Raw genomic sequence first — 21,408 nt, 5'->3', positions numbered from 1 at the left:
CAACTTTCGTCTTCTGGTAAGGGAGGAGACGGGATCCAGGAAAGACAAAACACACGAAGAATAAAAACATGAACCTATAAAGTGAAGCAGTTACCACGGAACCATCTTCCAAAACAAATCTGATATAGTGCCAAGCCTGTCAAATTCTTCCACTGGTTTTAAATTCATAGGAGGAAAAAATTAAAAAAAATAAATAAATAAATTCATAGGAGGAACATCTTGGCCTAAAGGAAAACCAGAGGATTACAGAAGAGACAACAAAGATACCACTTTCTTCTGGAAACATCAGAAATAAAGGAAACTAGTAAACTTCTTCAGGATCCAAATTACTGGACTGGCAGTATTCTTTTCTTAGTGGTACCCTGAGAACACATGCAAAAGATGCAGAAAAGCCAAGTTTAATTAAAATATCCCTGTCCAAGGGGTGGGGTTCACTCAGTTGGTATTACACACAGATGCTGTATACCTTATGGAAAACACAGCACTGGGCAGCCCCGGTGGCCCAGCGGTTTAGTACTGCCTTCAGCCTGGGGTGTGATCCTGGAGACCCGGGATCAAGTCCCACATCAGGCTCCCTGCATGGAGCCTGTTTCTCCCTCTGCCTGTGTCTCTGCCTCTTTCTCTATGTCTGTCATGAATAAATGAATAAAATCTTTATGGAAAAAAAAAAAAAGGAAAAGGAAAACACAGCACTAAAATAAATAAATAAATAAATAAATAAATAAATAAATAAATAAATAAATAAATAAATAAATAAGAAATGAAATGAAATGAAATGAAATGAAAGAAAACACAGCACTCAGCTGAACTTAGTGGCAAAAATCATCTGTATTAACAAGAAAACAACAGAGGAGAGAACCACCCAAAAGTTGGGAGCTAATAACATTTTTGAAAATTCAAAAACCTGTAACAAGCTCATAATATGGGAAGTGCTACAAAAGGCTCTAATAGCATAGCGGAACACGAAGTTAAAAAGCATGTCAAGTAGCCAATAAATGTCCAGTCCAGTCCCAGAAAGCCAGTGAGCGGATATGAAAAGGCCTCCCTGTCTCATTGCCCAAAGGCTAGTGTCTCTCTTCCCAAAGCAGGCACTCTTTCTCCCACTCCTATGCTGGGACTACACTCCCTTTTTACCACAGGAAGTCAGCTACACAGGCCTTACTCTTGTTAATACTCTTGTTAATACAAGGCCTTTTAAGGGACTCGTGACCATTACACAGTGAAATCGTCTTTGAAAGTGCAAGAGGAAGAGAGATGGACAATGAGGATAAACTCAACTCTAAAAGTAGAAGGCCATTAAGCCTAGAACAAATTTCATTATGACATAACATCATCTGTATAGCATATTTCTTGAGGGTGTTTAGGAGACAAAAAATGTGATTAGTTTATATGTGTCTTGTTTTTATTCCAAGGATGTGTATTGGGATGGGAAGAGGCATTATGTGTAAATACTGGTCTACACTAAATGTTTTTGGCAGTATGTTGCATATCTGATCAGTTCAACCAACACTTCCATTTACCATGACCTGTACTTAAGAGGGGGAAGAAGAAAAGAAAGAAAGAAAGAAAGAAAGAAAGAAAGAAAGGAAGGAAGGAAGGAAGGAAGGAAGGAAGGAAGGAAGGAAGGAAGGAAGGAAGGAAGGAAGGAGAAAAAAAGGAACTCAGAAATTTTTACAAAACCATTATGCATGTATGTATCTGTATTGAGGGTGTCGTCTTCATTGCTTGTAAGCTATTTGCATGTCCCCCTTGGACGGTAACATCACCAGCATGCTTTAGGAAGCTGAAAAGCCATACATTTCACTGAAATGGCATAAGGGAGACCAACACACACGTACGTCAATACAACATTGTAATGGAAAGAAGGGAGGGTTAAAAGCAGAAGACAAAACTCCTCTATTGGGGGGGGGGTGCACACACACAGAAGCCTGCACTCAGAGCTGAATCATATATGATGGAGGTAGACAAGGTCACTCTGACATCTATTTAAATGGAACAGCCTTTTCACTTTCTCACACTTGTTCAAGCTTTCCTTGTTTATTTATGTGATAACTGAGGGAGATTTAACTCACACGTATTTTTTTTTTAATTTTTTTTCACACGTATTTTTAAATAACATGAGAGCAAACCAATTTTCCAAAATCAAGATAGAAAGGAGAATAAAGATATGTATGAAAATGAGTTATAGGGATCCCTGGGTGGCACAGCGGTTTGGCGCCTGCCTTTGGCCCAGGGCGCGATCCTGGAGACCCGGGATTGAATCCCACGTTGGGCTCCCGGTGCATGGAGCCTGCTTCTCCCTCTGCCTGTGTCTCTGCCTCTCTCTCTCTCTCTCTCTCTGTGACTATCATAAATAAATAAAAATTAAAAAAAAAAAAGGAAAGAAAATGAGCTATAGTTGGGGAGGGAGGAGCCAAAAAAGGGGGGGGGGATGAAGACAAGTTTCATTAAGACCTTTGCTGAAAAAAGGAAAAAAAGAAAACACCCAAACGCCTCAAGGCATAAGCAGAAGAGTGGAAGATGGCAATAAAGAACATTAGGATACTACACTAGCAGGGCCAAAAGCACAGACTTGAGGCAAGTGTGACTCCATTCAAAAATCTGCTGAGGACCTTCACCTCACTGCCAATGGATAATGTGAGCAAGAACATGAACTCCACAGCCCAAAGGTATCGTCATCCCCAAGGCATATTTCAGCTTCTAGAACGCCCTGGAGTGCAGGCCTGACCTAAGTTTTTTTTTTTTTTCTCCTTCCATCTGAACAGCCAAAAAATTGCCCTTAGATTACTCCACCATCTTCAACAAAAGAATATTAAGGGAAATATTGTTGAGAATACCACAGGAGACACACACGGCAATTGTTAGGTATGTTTAACGACAAGGTGAGCCACAGGGAAAATAGGCCTTAACACTAGCAGGCCAGGAGTCACACCTCTTAACAAGGAGCCTTTAGTAGATACATCTTGGTCACCCAGGGCTTGAAGGCCACTGCCAACAGGTTTCTGGGCTTCAGAGGAATCTTAGCTACAAAGAATGTGTATCAATGTACAGCACTCATCAGACAGACACACAACTTTTTGACAAAAGTCCACTCAATGTAAGGAATACTATTTAATCTGTAGTTTGAAGTGACCGGTCAGAGTAAGAAAAGTTCAAGAGAATCCCATTGCTTAAAATGAACATGGTACTGCTATACCCAGGCAAGGGACAGCTGGCCAGACACATTTATAATAAGCAATCACAAGGAACAATAAGCAAAGTCTCAGCCAGGCTCGAGAACAGAACATAACAAGAAGATAATACACTCTAATCCATCACTGCCGTGGGCCAGGCTGAGCTCAAGAAGCTTTTGTTTATAGGAGCATTTTCTTCTGGGTGCCCAAGGCAAGCTCCCTGAGTAACCATGCTAAGATTTACTAGCCCTTCCTCAGTCATCTTCCCTGGGCAATGTAGTGCCCCCTACACATGACCTGGATCCTCTCCTTAACCATAAATTACTAATGGAGTTGAAATGGATGGTGTGTGTCCCAGGAAGAGAGGGTAAACCGATGAGCCAACAAACCTTCTCTGGACACCTTCAAATCAACACCTAAGCGGCTCACTCTTCCCCTAGTTGGTTCTGTTTCTCTTCATAGCAGTTGCTGCTACCTGACTCTGCCACTCCCCTTTCCCACTTGGATGCAAGGACTTCTATCAGTTTTGTTCATTGTCACATTCTTAGTGCCTACAGCAGTTCAGGCACAATAGGCACTCAGATACTTGCTGAATAAATGAATAAACCTTCTCAAATAACAAAAGTATCTTCTTCAGCCAAGAGATTCTAAATGTGCAAAAGTAAAGTCCTATTCATTAAGTAGTCACTTGGACACAGCCCTTTTGGGAGCTCATTAAGTATTTATGCCTCCCATTCTTCTATATCATCTATATGTATTAGCTCACAGGATGCATACACATTCTTCCCACTTAGAGGCAACAAGAGGAAAAAGCAGCCATAAAGAAATTATGACAAATTTTTAAGGTTGTCCTAAAATCTACACTTAACTTTTTTCCATTAAGACTTTCCAGTCATAGCGATAATTAAACAGAGATTAAAAAAGGAAGTAATTTTTTCCTACTACAATTGGCAAGAAATATCGTCTTACTCCTCATAATTAAAAAATGGAAAGGCAACAGAGTAATAGTTCAGGTGAAGAGACAGGAGGAGGTTTTATGCCCTAGTTTGAATTCTGCTTTTTCAGAATATAGAACAGGATCTCCATAGATGCATAAGCAGCAGCCCTGGAAAAATTCACATTCTGTGTCTGAAAACAAACGAGCTACAGAAAACACATAAGCTGAAGTCCTTTGGTGAATAAGCAGCCAAGCTCTTGGCGCCTCTGAACCACACAGCTCTATTCAGGGACACAACTCACCCCAGATATGTCTGCGACACGGTGGATAGGCACTTCCTTCTTGCTATGCAATCCTTTGCCATTCTTAATAGCTCTGTAAAGGAAGAAGAAAAAACTCAATACACAAATCACATTAAAAAGGGTAGGAGGGTGGGAAAAAAGGGGTGAGAAGAGAGGTCGTTCAAATGCGGGGGTCTATCACCACACAAGTCACACTGCACAATGCTGAGTAGCCAGTCTCTGCAGGAGCATTTGGTAGAGGGGAGAAGACAAGCTTGCTCTTCTAAGCCCAGTTCCAAGGACCTGGCTGCTAGTTTCAGCTAACAGTGTGCCTGGTAATCAGAGAGAGCTTCCGAACTTGTTTCCAAATTAAAGGCATTGTTCCAGGCACAAAAGAAGAATCAGTTGGAAGAACACACTCCTAAGAAACAGAAGTAATAATGTTTCTTTCTGCATTTAATCACACAAAACATTTTAAATGCAAAATATACAGTTAGTGTTCCAATTCTAATGGAAATAAGTTCCTCCCAGGTAGAAAGATAAGTTGCCCTGAACAAAGAAACACTGTACTGTACAGAAAAGTCATTTTTAAAAGTGGGGGAAAAAATTAGCAAAGGCTACAGTAAGTGACATTAAGCCTCATTTTAAATCAGTTTCAGGTTATAACAGATTACAACAGCAGATGTAGTGGGGGAACTCTGTCACATATCTGATCACTGCTTGGTTTGCTCCAATCTCCCATCTTTTATCTCTTAATCCCCTGAGTGGTAGCTTCAGGGACAGAAGCCTAAGCATCACTGGGTGTGATCATTCATGTTAACAATGAACACTATTAGATTAAACCTTCCTACATATTGCAGACCAAAAGCAAGGAATGTTTTTGAATTTAGAGAATGGGAAATAGACATTCAGGGACTAGCCTTTATAGAGTTTCTGAATTCCAAACAAAGTGTAGAGAAAACTGCCCAGACCAGGATGGGTATGTTGGATCCTTGTACTATACACTAGCAACCACACTTCTTTCTTCCCTTGCTCAGGCTCTTACTTCTTAATGACCAGAAGTAGAGGCTACTACTTTGCAGGGTTTACTCTGAGATCCTAACTTTCTAAACCAACCAGATACCAAATGGAGCAGGTGTTGCTCAATGCAAAGAGGCACAGTCTTATTTCTTATATACTTGGCTGTGAACATCCGCCCCTCAATCCCTGCCTGCCTCCATCTCTGGAGATTTCTCCCTCAATTAATTTGAAATACCTTCTATTCAGAAATAACTTACTACCTACTTCCTATTCCGTTAAAAAGGGTAGGAAACGGAGGATATAGATGTTCAATAAGAAAGACAAAGCAAAACACTGACTTTGATCTGCACTGCTAACAGAAAAACCATTTCCCAGTCCCTTGAATTCTCATAGTTCCTTCTGAATTTGAGTCAAGGGCTTCGGCTTTAGAAATTGCAAATGGGTCAGAATTTTCCATTTACAATTTAGTGCAGTGATTTATCATTCAGGGAATGTGTTAAATGATCAGAGATCAGGGCTGGTTCTCAAGGTGTGCTGCTAGTACCTTGGAATTTGCAAACTAATGGCAGAGGATGGGAGGATATGGAAAACCAATGGGTAGAAGCCAACAACAGATTTGACTCTTTCAAGTCACAAAGCCAGGCACGCATCCTCTGCCATCAACAGGCTTTTCATTTTGCTACCTTAAACTCAAAGGAGCAGCCTTGGGAACAAGCAGCCTCTGTGAGGGGAGGCAAGCTCACTGCCACCCTGATTGTAACTCACCTTCCTTCAAGGTGAGGCCTGCTAAGTCTTCTGCAGGTCCTCTGGGGGCACAAAATGCCTACAGCCTTATCCTCTTCTAACAACAAGGACAACCAAAATAAATGGACCTGCCCTATAAACAGATGGGTTCATGTGACAGCACTGCCGAACTTGTGGCCTTTCCTGAGGGTTGGAGAGCATCTCATAAACTACAAGGAAAAAAGACGGTCTGAGCAGTAAGTTAGAAAACAAAGGTTCTTGAGGCAAAAGCAGTTAGGTGATAAACTATAATTCTGTTTTCTTTTTGTGACCCCATGCCCAAAGCAGAAATCTAGGACAAGAGTAAGCATGCTTAAGGGAAGAAAAAAAAAAATAATACCCTAAAACCAGAAAACATGAATAGTGTAGATGACATTTAAAAACCAAAATTCTGGACAGCCCAGGTGGCTCAGTGGTTTAGCGCCGCCTTCAGCCCAGGGCCTGATCCCGGAAACCTGGGATCAAGTCCCACGTCCGGCTCCCTGCATGGAGCCTCCTTTGCCCTCTGCCTGTGTCTCTGCCATTCTCTCTCTTTCTCTCTCATGAATAAATAAATAAAATATTAAACTAAATAAATAAAAGCATGTCCTTAAAAAAAAACCAAAATTCTTTAAAATTAAGCCTTAATAAAAAATTCTTGAAAAAAGGGAAAACTCTATGCTCCACCTTGTTCCCAAAAAGGATACTATTAGTTATTTATTTGCATATAGGCATTAATTTTGGAAAAATTTTCAAAGACTTAATCTTTTTATACTTTTGATTGCTAAAATAAATCAATTTCGGGCACATTCAAGAGGCAGCAAGAAAGCAGTATTTTATCATCATCATGCACAGAGAAACAGTTCTGTTCTTAAGAAAACAAGAGGCAAAATTGAAAGTTAATAATTTATAAACACTAAGCAAAATAATGCCCCCCTAAGAAGCACTTTAAAAGGTAAGTGGTTCACCAGACCCAGGCTAAAAAGCTGAGAGCGCTCAGAGAAATCAGCAACAGAGTCTAATTCAGCTTGGGTCTCCTTCTCTGTGCTGAGGTTGTTTTGGCTCTTGTTCCCAAACTGCCATAGAAATGACCCAGGAGGCATCGTCGGAAAACCTCCCTCAGCCTGATATGAGGCTGATGCCACAGCAAGAACTTTTTCTCAAGAGAGTATCTGGGGGAAGTGCCCAGTATAGAAATTCATGCATGTAGCTCAAAGAGGAAAGGAAAGGAGCAAATACTGAGAGTGGCAGGCTTGCATGGTTCTCTGCCAAAGGAAATATATAATATACATTTTGTTCCAGGACTATAAGGGATATGTGACATGACTGCCTACTAACTGTTGTATAAATGGTAAATAAAAGTGGAGATCCAGCATCTGTTCCTTTGTCACTGCTTCTCAGTGGACCCCACCCCCCCTGCATCTTATGTAACCAAGTTTCCCTGGGATAGGTTTGGGAAGCTCCGTCTTTGAGACTGGGAGGACAGGTCAGGTACTGGAACCCGCTCCACCCAGCTAACACCTGACTCCTCTCCCTACACTCCCTTTACCCTATCCCTCTCCCTGCAGGCTGCAACCACAGTTCAACATCCCTTTTCATTAGGCAAGGAATGAAACTCCTGACTTATAAACTTCTCCTGTTGTGTCTGCTTAATAGCTGCTTTCTCACAAAAGCAGGCTGGTGCTCAGGCCAGCCAGGAAAAAGGAAGCAGTGGGGCAGAATACAGCCTGCTCCTCTCAGAAGCTTTCGTCTCCAGGAAGCAGAAGTATAAAGACGGCAAAGCCAAGAGGTGTCAGTAATGGACAGAAATCACCAGACAGGAAAAGTGACTATATGTCCACCTACATACACAAAGGGATAACAGGGCAGAAGAAGAATTAAAAACTCAGCTTTCTAGGTTACTTTTAGAAGCATCTTGAAGCCACAGTGTGGGAGAGGAGTACCATTCCAATCACTGGAAATCACTTTTCTTTGTTTAAAGTTTGAAATTCTCATGTATTAGATGTTACTGCCTCCCCAGTAGAAGTTAAAACATGAACTTTTCAAGGACAGGTAAGAATACTGTTTAAGTGAACTATGTGCCTCAACACCACAGGATTAGAATCTTAGCACTCTTAATGCAAAGGAATAGAGTTTACTTTAAGGTTTTGGGGTCCCTTGCTCAGGCAGTAAAACCCAAAGACCAACCCTATCCAAGGCACTACTGACACACAACGGTTCATCTTGTGCCAACAAAGAGGCTGTGGTCTTAATTCCAACTCAATGATGGCAGATTGTTATCCTCAATGTATATTTCTGAGTGATTACAAAGAAAACCAAAGGCTTTACAGTTAGATCCAATCTGACCCAATCATAGAACATTGGATCAGGGATTCTTAACCTGGGGACATATATGAGCTTCACACTTAGGATGCTGGGAATATCTATAAACTAGCCCGAAACAGCAGAACTACACATGTGAATTCTTCTCAAGAGTAGAAGCTTCCAAAAGGCTTTCAGAACAACTACTTTCATACATAAAAGAAAGATATCGAAAGAAAACAAAGTAATGGAAAGTAGAAATTGCATTCAACAAAGAGGTAGCCAGAGAATGATGAGGCAAGGGAGGATGGAGAGCTAAGAGATCAGGAGATCCTGAATCCATAATTTCCCTTTAACAACACTTTCTTGGTAACTAGGAACCAAATTGTCCCCTAACTGCTTCTGCTTCATCGCCTACATCCAATATTTTCTTCCTTCCTAACTGTACTCACTTGGCTCTTTTGTAACCCTATGGATTCAGGCCCTTCCCAATTTATTCCAAGATAACATCAGAAAAATTTTAACTAAACTCACTCAATCCCTTTGGACACTGCAAACACTGCTGCATGACTTCTCCATAAAAATCTTTTTTGTTATTTTGTTGACTTACTTTTTATACCCAAAACAAAGACTACCACTACCCTGTGACATCAAGTAAAAAAAAAATATGATGCTTGGTTTTCATGGGCATCTATCATACGGTATCAGTTTATGTCATCATATGATTTCCATATTAATCCTACCAATCCAATTAGGCCCATTGTCTCCATGTGTCTTGTAAGTTATTCATTATGGGTGCCTAGCTAGGTCCAAAAGTCATAGCGTATCTGTAGCAACAACCTCACCATAATAAAAAATTAGTTATCACTTTGGGAATACTCAATCTAGGGTCCTAGGTAAGCTGCAGTTTGTATGCTGGGGTCTCTAAGAACTATACTTTGAAATGATAGTAGAATCATATTCATATATATATATAATATTTGACCTATACATGAGTGTGTATCATTCAGTTCAGCATGAAATTATGACATATAACACATTACTTTCAAAGTTCATTACGTGTTACTCTTTATTTCTTATAGGGAAACCTCAGGCTCTTTGAGGGTTAGAATTCGGTTGGTCCTTAATATTTGTTATGGTGTTTAACACAGAAGCTATGTTCACATCGTCCTATAACTCAGGGTCATCTAGTTCAGTTATTGTGTGCCAAGTAAAGCTGAATAAATGATTGGCAACTGACTAATGCAGAATGCTGAAGATATTTCAAATTAGAGATATGGGTAATGCCCAAGTGACAGCAGGGCAGGAGCGTGAGGCTTGCTGGCTCTCTTGGATACAGTTTTGTGATCTATGCTCCAGTTCTAAGGCATCTTGGTTTTGCTACTTGGAATGGTGCAGGGCAGAAGAGCTTAGAGTGTGGCCTCTGAACAGAGGCAGAAGTACATCAAGGACTAGAGGAGATAGGCAACCATCAGAATGGCAATGAGTGGGAGCAAAGAAAGCCCTGACCGCCATAAACAATGAAACAGAACAGAGTGGCAGGATTTTATGAAACTCCTACTAGATAGCACAGGATAGATGACTGAGGGTAAAGGAAAACAATTCCAACAGAAAAGGTTAAAAAGCAGAACAAAGAGTAAATAACCTGCTAAACTTCTAAGGCACCTCTCACTGTTTCAGTTCACATTGATGAATACAGTGTTTCAGCATGAACCAAACATAGATATCAATGAAACACAGTGACATTAAACAATCCTTATGGCATTTCTATTGGTTCTTTGGTAGCTGGAGGAAGCAACAGGTCCTGATGATGCTTAGAAAATCAGATACAGAGCAGGTGCAGGTGCATGATGGTAGATGGGGGTGCTAAGATTGTGCAGCTGGATTTTCAGTGAAATCAGAATTTACTGATAAGAAAGACAGAAAAGATGGAGAGTGCATGGACTGGAAATGAGAAAACTGAATTGTATGGTCAAGGGAACATAGGTGGACTAATGAGTCAACAGGTGTTATGAGGCAATAAACCAAATAAAGAACTCTAAGCCATCATCTCCTCTAAAACTAACAGAAGAAACCAAGACACAAGCTATTGTGCCAGGTGTGAAAACAGATGTGCAGTGCTTAGGTAAGGGGCAGGGTGGGTGACGAGGAGGATGGATGGATTGTGAGGTCTGTGGCTGGTGACTACTGGAAAAGAGATACCCTGGTGCTAGACTGATGGGAAACACAAGCAAACTCTACTGTCCCAGATTAGGACCAAAGGACTATTAGAGCTGGGTAGAAATAGTATCAGTCTAAAGTCTTTTTGAGAGGACAAGGCCTTAAGACAGGTGAGATCGGAAACAATGATAGCCCCAGTGACCTTGCTTCTTTATAACTTTCCATGTCACCAAGGCAATAATACATGATCATCAGAAAAAAACAAACTGGTAAAACAATGATCCATAATTTTATTCTAAGATCAAAGCACCACTAGCATAATTTCTAAGTGCTGATACACACACACACACACACACACACACACTCATCCATTATATTTTAAGAAAACTACGGAATAGTTTTGTAGTCTTTTTTTTCTGCTAGAAATGATAACTAAATGAATGCTTCCTTATGTTATTAATTGTTTACATCATTTTAATAGCTAAAGATAAATCCATCACATGGATGTAAACCCTGTAATTTAATCAATTGCCTATTGCTAATGCTTATGTGAATAAAATGCTATTATAAACAATGCCATGAGGAATAGCTTTTAAATAAACTGTTGGGTCTCCCCTAATTATTCCTTAGGATAAATCCCTAAAAGTGGAAATGCTGTTTCATAGGGCAATGGAATACAGACTCTGGTTTCAATCTCCCTTTCCCAAGGTGAACCAGCAAAACACATTTTGCCTCATGGACTGAGAGGATAAGGCTGTGACTTAGGTGCTTCTTCTCCAGGCATCCAGATACCTACATATTATCTCCAGTCTTACAACTGTATTTGTAATGACTTAATTGCTCGTTCAAATCCCCATGAAACCACCATGTGTTTGTTTTTATCTCCAATGCACTTGACGAAATATTTGTCACTGGAATATGAACAAATCAGAGAAAATTTTAATGTATCTTTTGACTGAGAAAAAAGCAACAGACTCACAGTTCAGAAAATGGTTTTTCCAATATGAGCTACATTTACCGGGGACCTACTAGAAAAGATTCATTGCTGTTCCACAAGAGATTTGGCTCTCTGAACTTGATGCAAAAGCAAGAGGAATGGGAAATAATCTTTCTCAACTTCTGTGCCCAAAGCTGGAGGGGGAGAGTCAAGGGCAGCTTAGGATAAAGCAGAAGTGCATGAGAGAATTTATAAGAAATTTGGATGCAGAGAATCCTGCAAATGAAAGAAAGCTATGAAGAGGATTTCCTCTTCACAAGCAGCTATAAAAGTTCTGTACATTGATGTATCAGTGATTAATTATTCTAACTACAGTCATCCTGAGAGATTTCCAAGGATTAGAGCAGAAGTAGGATAGGGATGTCGGTAATAGAGACTCAGCTCTCCAACCCACTCAACCACCTGACATTGCAGATGAGCCAAATCAAGTAAGCACAGCAACTCTCAAGATTATTTCATGTTAAATTAGCCAAGAGCTGGTGGAGGCTACTCAAAAGGAATCAAATTAAGGAGCCACGAATGTAGAGTATGAGGAAGGGGATAGAGACAAGAGTCAAAAGGAATAAGCAGCTGTTCAACTGCCTTGGTGGAGAACAGGTATGGCTGTGATCACAGGAAAGGCACTACTAGGCAGTGAAGTCCAAAGAAATCCAAAGCTTCCACATTCCCTGGCTTGTTCTCTATTACTCAGAATCATGATCTTAATTCCAACTATAATAAAGATTATTAATCTTTCATAAAAGGATATCTGTTTCGATTTGTTTTACAGTGGTCAGGAATTGGGCAGTGGTTATCAAATTTCAGTGTGCACCATAATTACCTGAAGTATGTGTTATAAGACATTGCTGTGATTTAACTCCAGAATTTCTGAATCAGGAGGTCTCAGGTGGGGGGAAAATTGGCGGGAGGGGAGAAGCCCATGAATTCACACTTCTAACAAACGAAAGTTATCTAGAAAGATAACTCTAGAATTTCCTCTGAATGACTATAGCCAGAGCACACCAATGAATACAGGAAACACTGGGCAAGGAAGATTTATTAGGAGTTCATTATTTGACCATGACCTATTGAACCACCCATGTCTCTGTGTACAACATAGCAGAAAAACCTAATGGGTTCCAACTGTACCCCAAATCTTCACACCAGTCATCAAGATACATCTCACAGTCTGAGTTCTACCAGAAGGAACTGGGGGTAGGGTGGGAAGAGAAGGATATGGTAAAGAGAGTGAGCAGATCCTCATAATATCCTGAAGGAGTAAACTATCTGGAAATGGAGACATTATGCAGCTCTCCAGAAGTGGCCATTTGTGTTGCTTTAAATGCAGATTGATTACTGCTATTTGGATGTTGAGTGCATCATCTTTTCTGAAGAAAGGGAAAAGCTAAATTTCCCCACATTCAGCTGTATCGTCAAATCACTTCCCCACACCAGCTCTTTTAATGCATTTTCCTGTTATCATATCCACTTGCAATAGCTGATTCACTCAACAGTGAATCCCTCCCCTGGCCCACTAACATGTGCTGAATCCCATTAACAACCTCATAACCATGACATGTAACTGTAAGCCCCAAATGTAGTGAGGTGTGCATTTCCAGGGTTAAAAAAGGAAGGAAGCCACCAAGATACTGAAGAGAAAGAACAGCCTCCTTTCTCTGTATTGGTCTCCAACCTGTACTGGCAGGATGTAATGCAGCTGAGTGGAGAGAGCAGTAGAAGACCATTCACCCAACTCCAGCTTTCTAGGATACTCAGGCTAGAAACCCAACAGCTCCCCAGTGTTACAGAATTCTACAACTCCACAGTAAAGGAGAGAGGAAAGCTTCCAATCAAAGCTGTTTTTCACAGTATTCAGGAGGCCCTAGTTTTATTCAAAGAGAAATTTCACTTGTTGAGGTCATTAGATTGAAAGTGAGAAATCTTGGTTTATTTAAAGCTGTACCATTAAACTATTGAGAAGATAAGAACAGAGGCTGGATAGAAGAGATGAATTTCACGGAAATGCTCTCATGGGAAAATTTAATAGAAATGAGAGATGGAATAAAAAAAGATGTAAGGCAGGCTGTGTTAATGGAAAGGGAGAAAGGAGGAGGGGCTAAGAAAACAGGAGGAAAAGCAAAGAAATAGGGAAAAATCACAATTTCCAGAGGTACTATTAAAGTTATTTAATGTCGGTCCCTCTGAGATTACATGCTTTGTAAGGCTGGAGTCTATTATCTTTCTTCTTCTTTACTATTATCCCCAATGCCGGGACCCAGGATACACTCAAGAAAATGAGAATGGAGAGAAGAAATGAATGCAAAGCCATCACTGGCAAGAGAAATCTGCCTTGGGGCAGCCTGGGTGGCTCTGCGGTTTAGCGTCACCTTCGGCCCAGGTTGTGGTCCTGGACACCCGGGATCGAGTCCCACGTCAGGCACCCTGCATGGAGCCTGCTTCTTCCTCTGCCTGTGTCTCTACCTCTGTGTGTGTGTGTGTGTGTGTGTGTGTGTGTGTGTGTGTGTGTGTGTGTCTCATGAATAAATAAATGAAATCAAGAGAAACCTGCCTTGAATCACTATTCCCAGTAGAGGAATGATCTGTTTTCTTGGAGAAGTGGTTAACTCATATAATCTATACCTTGTGATAGGACATATTAGTATCAAAATTTCAAAACACACACTCAAATTCAATACCAGTTTCCTCACTGGATAGGTGTAACACAGATGAAACTTGCTTTTTATTAACACACTTAACAAATGGAACTGCATAGTGCTGAACTCTTCCATTTAAGAATCCTAAAGCCAGAGGTCTTAACTTAGCAATGGAAAGTGCTGGTGAGTAAGTCTTCACATTTCATTTATAACCAGTACTGTAAATGCAGGTTAAAGATACAGAGAGGAGGGACTCTATCCAAAAGCTCTGTTTTTTTTTTTTTTTCCCCCAAGAAACAGCTTAAAAAAATTTTTTTTCACCTATTGAAATTTTGTGGAAAAACTCCTATAAATCAGGAAAAAAGTGAAGGTGCTCTGGCTACATTAAGAATAGGAGACTAAAACACTTCTTTCCCAGTGGTACAGAAAGCACTTTAGTAGTAATGCAAAATGCATTTGTAACTCACTGCTACTAACATGGAAATGGTAGGTCCACCTTGGCCCCCAATAACTGCATCATCAAGGGAGAATGTTACTTCAAACTGTTTCCTTCTTCATAATGACTACTGATATTGGCCTAGGAAAGGGTTAGCAAGTTCTAGATTTCTGATCAAAGTCCGTGATGGAAATGCCAGTCTGGATTTCCTAGAGGTTCCAGCAGAGAGAAGCTGCAACAAGGGAGGGTGCTGTCAACCACAGTAGGTAAAAGCACAAGAGACAAATGACAGGATTTTAATCAAGGACTGGTGTTTATGGGGTTTGGAGACTAGAGGTGCAGAGGTCAGCAAGGCAGGATTGCTACTTATTTGTTTATATTTTTAAAGAAAATCTTGCAAGATTTGTTCCATAAGAAACATAAGTCCCCATGGAGACTGGAAAGGAGCCCAGGCAGAGCTGAGATAGGGGGCAGGCTTCCACTTGCCTTTTAAAGAGAGGACACCACCAGTTTCCTCAATCTGCAGTGTGCAGGGCAAGGAGCATACACACAAAAAGATAAGGGAGAGTCTGCCCTTTTCTCTTCTCATGAGATAACCCTAACCTCATTATGTATGTCCAGAATGATTCTAAATTCATTTAAATCTGCTCAGACACTAGATTGTTCGATGCAATTGCTTTCCCACAGTCAAGCTGGGGCATCAATTTCTTTTTTGAATATATACATCCTTATGTTGAAATTACAAAATCTTAGAATTAAAAGGTGCCTTAAAGGAATAAAGCCCCAACGCTGAGCTAACAGAACTTCTGTGTTTTCCAGCAACAAGCCACAGATTCTAACAGTTTCTAAGAAATTTTAAAATATTACATTTTTAAATCACGTTACTGGTAGCTTCAGGAGAATGCACAGATGATATCCCCCGGGTCTGGATGTCCAAGGAAAACAAGGCACACAGCCAGGCTTTGATCTGGCTCCAAGCATTACCACCAGCTCATCTTCAGTGCCCATAACAAGCTCAACAAAAGCCCACTCGAAAGACCTCTTAGAATGCTAAGGAAATTCACATTCTGGCCTACTTAAAATTAAACTGGAAGTGTTATACCAAATACATAGGCTAGAATATGAGAGACAATAAAAAAGGTCCCAATAATGACTCACTCAGTATCTTAGAAATACTTCAGAAGGATATGAGACAGATCCTCTAAAGGAGTCAAAAGCCCCACCTTAGGCTTAGGACACCCATCAATCCAAGTAAAGCAGTGAGCCAGCTGAGTGAGAAATACCACAATAAAATAAGAATTCAAAGTGTTGGAAAGTCCACATGGAAATGAAAAATTAGGGGTGTGCAGAAAAGACATGATGTGTCAGGTTCCCAGTGAAGCCTATACAAGGTCCCTAAAAGGGAGAACCAAATTCAGGAGTGACAACATGAAGCATGGGTCAGCTGCATAAAAGGTCTTTTTTTTTTTTTACTAAAAACACAAAGTACACACACTAAAACTCTCAGAACCCTGGGACAAAACCAAGGGCTTTTCAATGGAGCCCATAAGATAGGCAAGGTGTGAGAGTATCACCAAAAATGCCAAAAATCTTATCTTGCCAGGACACAAGGTAATGAGGGAGGAGGCAGCTGATGACAGACAACCCAACTGGAAAGGAAGGTGCCTACTGGGAATTACAAGTGTATTTATCCCTCTAACAAAGAAGATGTGCTTTCCTCTAAATATGCCAGGTATTGGAGGTATAATGAGGGTTTCCCAGAAGTAGAGAAGCATGTGAAAAAAGGGGCCTGGAAGGGTCAGGCATGCTGAAGAGAGTAGCCAAGATGGTATGAACTTGTTCCTGGCAGGCAGGTGGATATGCTTGAAAATAGTGGGCTGACTTCAAACTGGTACTTTCCCTCCCCTCTCTCTCTCCTGGCTTCCCAGTGAGCACATAATTCATCACTTCCTGAACTTGAACCACGTGGTCCGAGAAACTGTGGCAGGACAGAGTCCCTGGCAGGGGAAGCAGTGGCTGCAGAGCCCTAAGAAAGCTCATCGACTCCTGGACAGGCAGCCACGCTGACCTGCGAAGTCAGGCACATTAACAGGCTGCTCTTTCCCCAAAGCTTACAATGTTTCTCAAAAAGGATTAATGGCCAAGCAGTGCTGTGGAAAGCAGAGTCAACGGAAGAGCACTGTGCACCAATGCCGATATTGCCAGTGATAACCAGAGGGAAAAACAGGAATCTAGAGGTCAGGGACAAAGCAATCTGTTAGAAACAACACCCCTGTAGGGAAGGGCTAAAGAAAGTGATAGCCTTGCTACATTACCTTCATCCATGTATTATTTACCTAGTGAGTTCCAGGATGAAAGACTGATATGAATATAGCAGAAGTTATTAATTTGGCCTTTGCTAAAGCATTAGATATAGCACCTCAAGAAATTATACTTGGGAAATTAATTCAAATTGGCTTGGTTTGGCACACAATCACCCAAGATTAAAAAGTAGCTGAAGGATGATTATTAAAAGACAGTTAAGTGACAGTCCATGTAGTGAGAGACTTGGGGTCAACATCAAAGCCATTCTTGTTTAGGGGTTCTATTTAGGGCCCAGGAAAGGAGTAAACAACTCACTAATGAGATCTGCAGAGGACACGAAGCTGGGAGGTGGAGGAACCGCACTGACAGGGGCATAAAATTACAAGGCAGAGTTCAACTGGAAAAAATAGCTCATCTATCTAGGGGAAAACAACCCTATACTAAAATAATATTCAGCAGACAGGCCAGATAAGGGGCAGCAGAAGCATGTACAAAGAGCTCAGACATGCTGTAATGTGCCAGAACCAAGTAAGAATGGTAAGGGAACACAAAGAATGTACGCCATGAAGAAATGGAGGGCTTCAAAGTGAAAGCAAACTAAAAGCAGAGTGGCAGAAAATAGGTGGTCTTAAAGCAAAGTCAATTCTACCACTAATAAAATGGGGGAGCATACATTCTGAACTGAAAACATTTTTTGGATGGCTACAAAACCACCATTCCCATCTGGCAGGTGTTCCAATCTTTCTCGGATCTTCATTTACCTCACTGAGGGGTCGTATCTACAGGATGGCACTGGGCCACCATCCTGGGGCTAACATACTGCTTTTAAGGAAGACTCACAGGTCATGCTGGCCATTTCTCCTACTTCTTTTATGAGGTCTGTACTGCCTTATGGCAAGGCTTCACCGGTTTGGGAAGTGGTTAATTCCTCTCTGTTTACTCAACCTGCAACAGTGCAATGGCCCCGAAGCCAGTTTTTCCACTACTAGTCTGAAAGCAATGGCTCAACACAATTATCTCTAGGCTGCTCACTGCTTTACCAGACAAGCATGTTGTTACATCGATTCCACTTTAAAATGAGTGCAAAAAAAAAAAATAAATAAAATAAAATAAAATAAAATGAGTGCTAAGTAGGCCGTTTTCTTCCTAAAACCTCAAAGTTTAAAAATGTCACTATCCTCAACACCCAAAAAATAAATAACCCAATTCAAAAATGGGCAGAGATATGAACATTTTTTTCCAAAGAAGACATACACATGGTCAACAGACACACAAAAAAGATGTTCAATATTAATGATCATCAGAGAAATGTAAATCAAAACCACAATAAGATATCACCTTGCACCTGTTGGAATGGCTAAAACATAAGAAACAACAGGTGCTGGTGAGGATGCAGACAAAGGTGAACCTTCTTGCACTGTTGGTAGGAATGCAAACTGGTGCAGTTACTCTGGAATACAGTATGGAGGTTTCCAAAAGGTTAAAAATAGAAATACCCTATGATCCAGCTATTGCACTACTAGGTATTTACTCTAAGAATACAAAAATACTGATTTGAAGGGATACACGTACTCCAATATTTATGGCAGCATTATCTACAATTGCCAAATTATGGAAAGAGCCCTAGTGTCTGCTGATTGATGAAAGGATAAAGAAGTGGTGTGTATACATACACACACGCACACTGGACTATTACTCAGCCATAAAAAAAGAATGAAATCCTGCCATTTGCAACAACATTGAGGGAGCTAGACAGTATTATGCTAAGTGAAATAAGTCAGAGAAAGACAAGTATCATATGACTTTACTCATGTGGAATTGAAGAAACAAAACAAATGAGCAAAGCGGGAAAAAAGAAGGAAGCAAACCAAAAAACAGTATCTTAACTATACAGAACAAACTGATGGTATCAAAGGGGAGGTGGGTATGGGAAATAGGTAATGGGGATTAAGGAGTGCACTTGCTGAGATGAGCACTGGGTGATGTATGGAAGTGCTGAATCATTATACTACACACCTGAAACTAATATTACACTGTACCTTAACTGAAATTTAAATAAAAACTTAAAATATATTTAGAACATAATCTATAAAAACAATTTCAATATCTATGTATACTCATTAAACATAGCACAAGTAGCTATCTTCAACAGCATAAGAAAGCTTGTTGGGGTGGCTGGCTAGCTTAGTTGGAAGAGAAGGCAACTCTTGATCTTGGAGTTGTGAACTCAAGCCCCACAATGGATGGGTGTATAACTTAAAAAAAAAAAAAATCAGGGATGCCTGGGTGGCTCAGCGGTTGGGCAGCTGCCTTTGACTCAGGTCATGATCCTGGGATCTGGGATCGAGTCCCATATCGGGCTCCCCAGGAGGAACCTGCTTCTCCCTCTGCCTATGTCTCTGCCTCTCTCTCTGTGTGTGTCTCATGAATAAATAAAAAAAATAAAAAGTTTAAAATAAAAAAGAAAGTTTGTTGTGGCCTCACTTTCCAGAGCAGCTAGGCAAATTATTTTCATAATTCCAGCAAATATTTGCCTGTTACATATATTTACTAGTGGCAGAGTGACACCAGGGCAGAAAACAGGAGTCTAGATCCCATTGTATTAATTAGTGCTCCTGCTATGCTAGGAACATATAACCTATTTTTTTTAAGTTATCACCAGGTCACACTGAGCCCACCCACACAGGCTGAGCACAGACTCACCTTCTGAATCCCCACTGAAGTATGGTCTAATCGCTATCCATTTCCTAGAGTATCTATATCATCAAATAGTACTTAGCAATGTGAAGCTGCATTTCCCAATATGGGTTCTTTCAGCCAGGCTGCCTTAGTGATAATATAGGCATGGAGAGAAGGAAAAGTGAGGAACAATTGAGAGAAAAACCAATTATGGATTACATATCATATTATTTTACGCTGGCCATTAAAGAGTCTTAAAACAACAAAGCTACTGGTGTTTCCACTGAATTCTTTGTGTTTGTCAATTAGGTTTTTTTAAAAAATATTTTATTTATTTATTCATAGAGACACAGAGAGAGAGAGGCACAGAGACACAGGCAGAGGGAGAAGCAGGCTCCATGCAGGGTCTCCAGAATCACACCCCAGGCTGCAGGCGGCGCTAAACCGCTGCGCCACAGGGGCTGCCCTGTCAGTTAGGTTTTATTTAGACAGGGGCTATTGGGAAAAGCCCACAAGAAAGAATACAAAAAGCCACAACAGTCTGACACACTGATTTCTTAGCTGACATTCTGTGTGACATTCTATAGATGCTCTATCCATCAGGATGTGACATGATGTTAGAGGTAAATGTCACATATCAGGGCAATGTTCTGTGCCAAAGAGCAAAAGAAGTGATCTCAATGACAAAGTCTGGAGTATAGATAACATGTGCCCAAACTCATTCCTCCTCAAACTTAAGAGTATAACCTGGCAACTACCAAACTTCTAGAACTAAATAAGTGGCTGAGTGTGGCACATGCCTCTTTGAAATAGTGGCTATATTTTGATTGAGACCAAGCAGTCGGCTGAACTACCCAAGTTAGTTCAGCATCAGCTCATTTTTTGTTCTTTCCTAAGAAGTCTGGGAATCACTAAACTACCAGCACCACCCAGTGACAGAAGTCTCTGTGAGTAAGAGCCATAGGGAATGTCACTGGTTAAGAAATAACACTGAGCAGAACGCATGTCCTTGGGGCAACCAGCCACAGGGATGAAGGACAAGAATAAAATGTCACAGGGCTTCTTAAATGCTCTCCTGCCAGCTGTCAGAAGTGTGAAACAAAAACTCATTTCCTAATAAATGTTTTCATTTCCTTTGTACATGATGAAAGGCTGAGAGGTGATAAATGGGAGGGGCTTGGGAGCAGAGGTCTCTAGAGGTAAGAACCTGAGGCAAATGTCCTGCACACATAAACAGAACTTCATTGTTAGTCCCATGGAACGACAGGATGGGGGTGGTAAAAATACCTTAAATTCTCACCTAGGTTTCATTTTATATCTACAGGAGATCATATTTACTATATGTCTATTTTGCAGATCTAAAGAAAATGGAGGTCCAAGTGTATTTAATCAAGGTTACACAGCACATTCGAAGTGTGCCCTTTTCTTTTGATCCTTAAAGTGTGGGATAAAAGTGTACTACAAGCTTTTTCAGCGTATTGCTTTCCATCACATTCTGCTCAGGGATAGGCAGGATAGTGGGAAAGAAAAAGTGGGACTGTTGGACCCAGTGTGTTCACTTTGGAATTATTCATCTCACCTGGCCTCTGCAGCAAGCAGCTCATCATAGTGAGAGGATCGCTGATCGTCATCCTGCCGGTATCTGATCACCGTGGCTAGACCTTTGCTGACAAGGGCCTCAGCAATGTTTCTGCAACAGAAAAGATAGGTCAGTGAGCACTAGAG

General features: G+C 40.8%; 1 protein-coding gene across 1 annotated transcript in view; it reads right to left on the bottom strand.

The window, feature by feature from the left end:
• Positions 1 to 21,408, bottom strand: part of SND1 (staphylococcal nuclease and tudor domain containing 1) — a 420,606-nt gene that overhangs the window by 170,611 nt on the left and 228,587 nt on the right. The window contains exons 13-14 of the mRNA XM_072784460.1: positions 21,263 to 21,373; positions 4,413 to 4,485 (exon numbers count right to left, since the gene is read on the bottom strand). Coding sequence (XP_072640561.1) covers positions 4,413 to 4,485; positions 21,263 to 21,373 — 184 coding nt within the window. The remainder of the gene's footprint in view (positions 1 to 4,412; positions 4,486 to 21,262; positions 21,374 to 21,408) is intronic.

This window comes from Canis lupus, chromosome 18 (assembly GCF_048164855.1).
Source record: "Canis lupus baileyi chromosome 18, mCanLup2.hap1, whole genome shotgun sequence".
In the NCBI taxonomy this organism is placed as follows: Eukaryota; Metazoa; Chordata; class Mammalia; order Carnivora; family Canidae; genus Canis; species Canis lupus.
The sequence above is the reverse complement of the archived record's forward strand: the minus strand, read 5'-3'. Positions and strand labels throughout refer to the sequence as shown.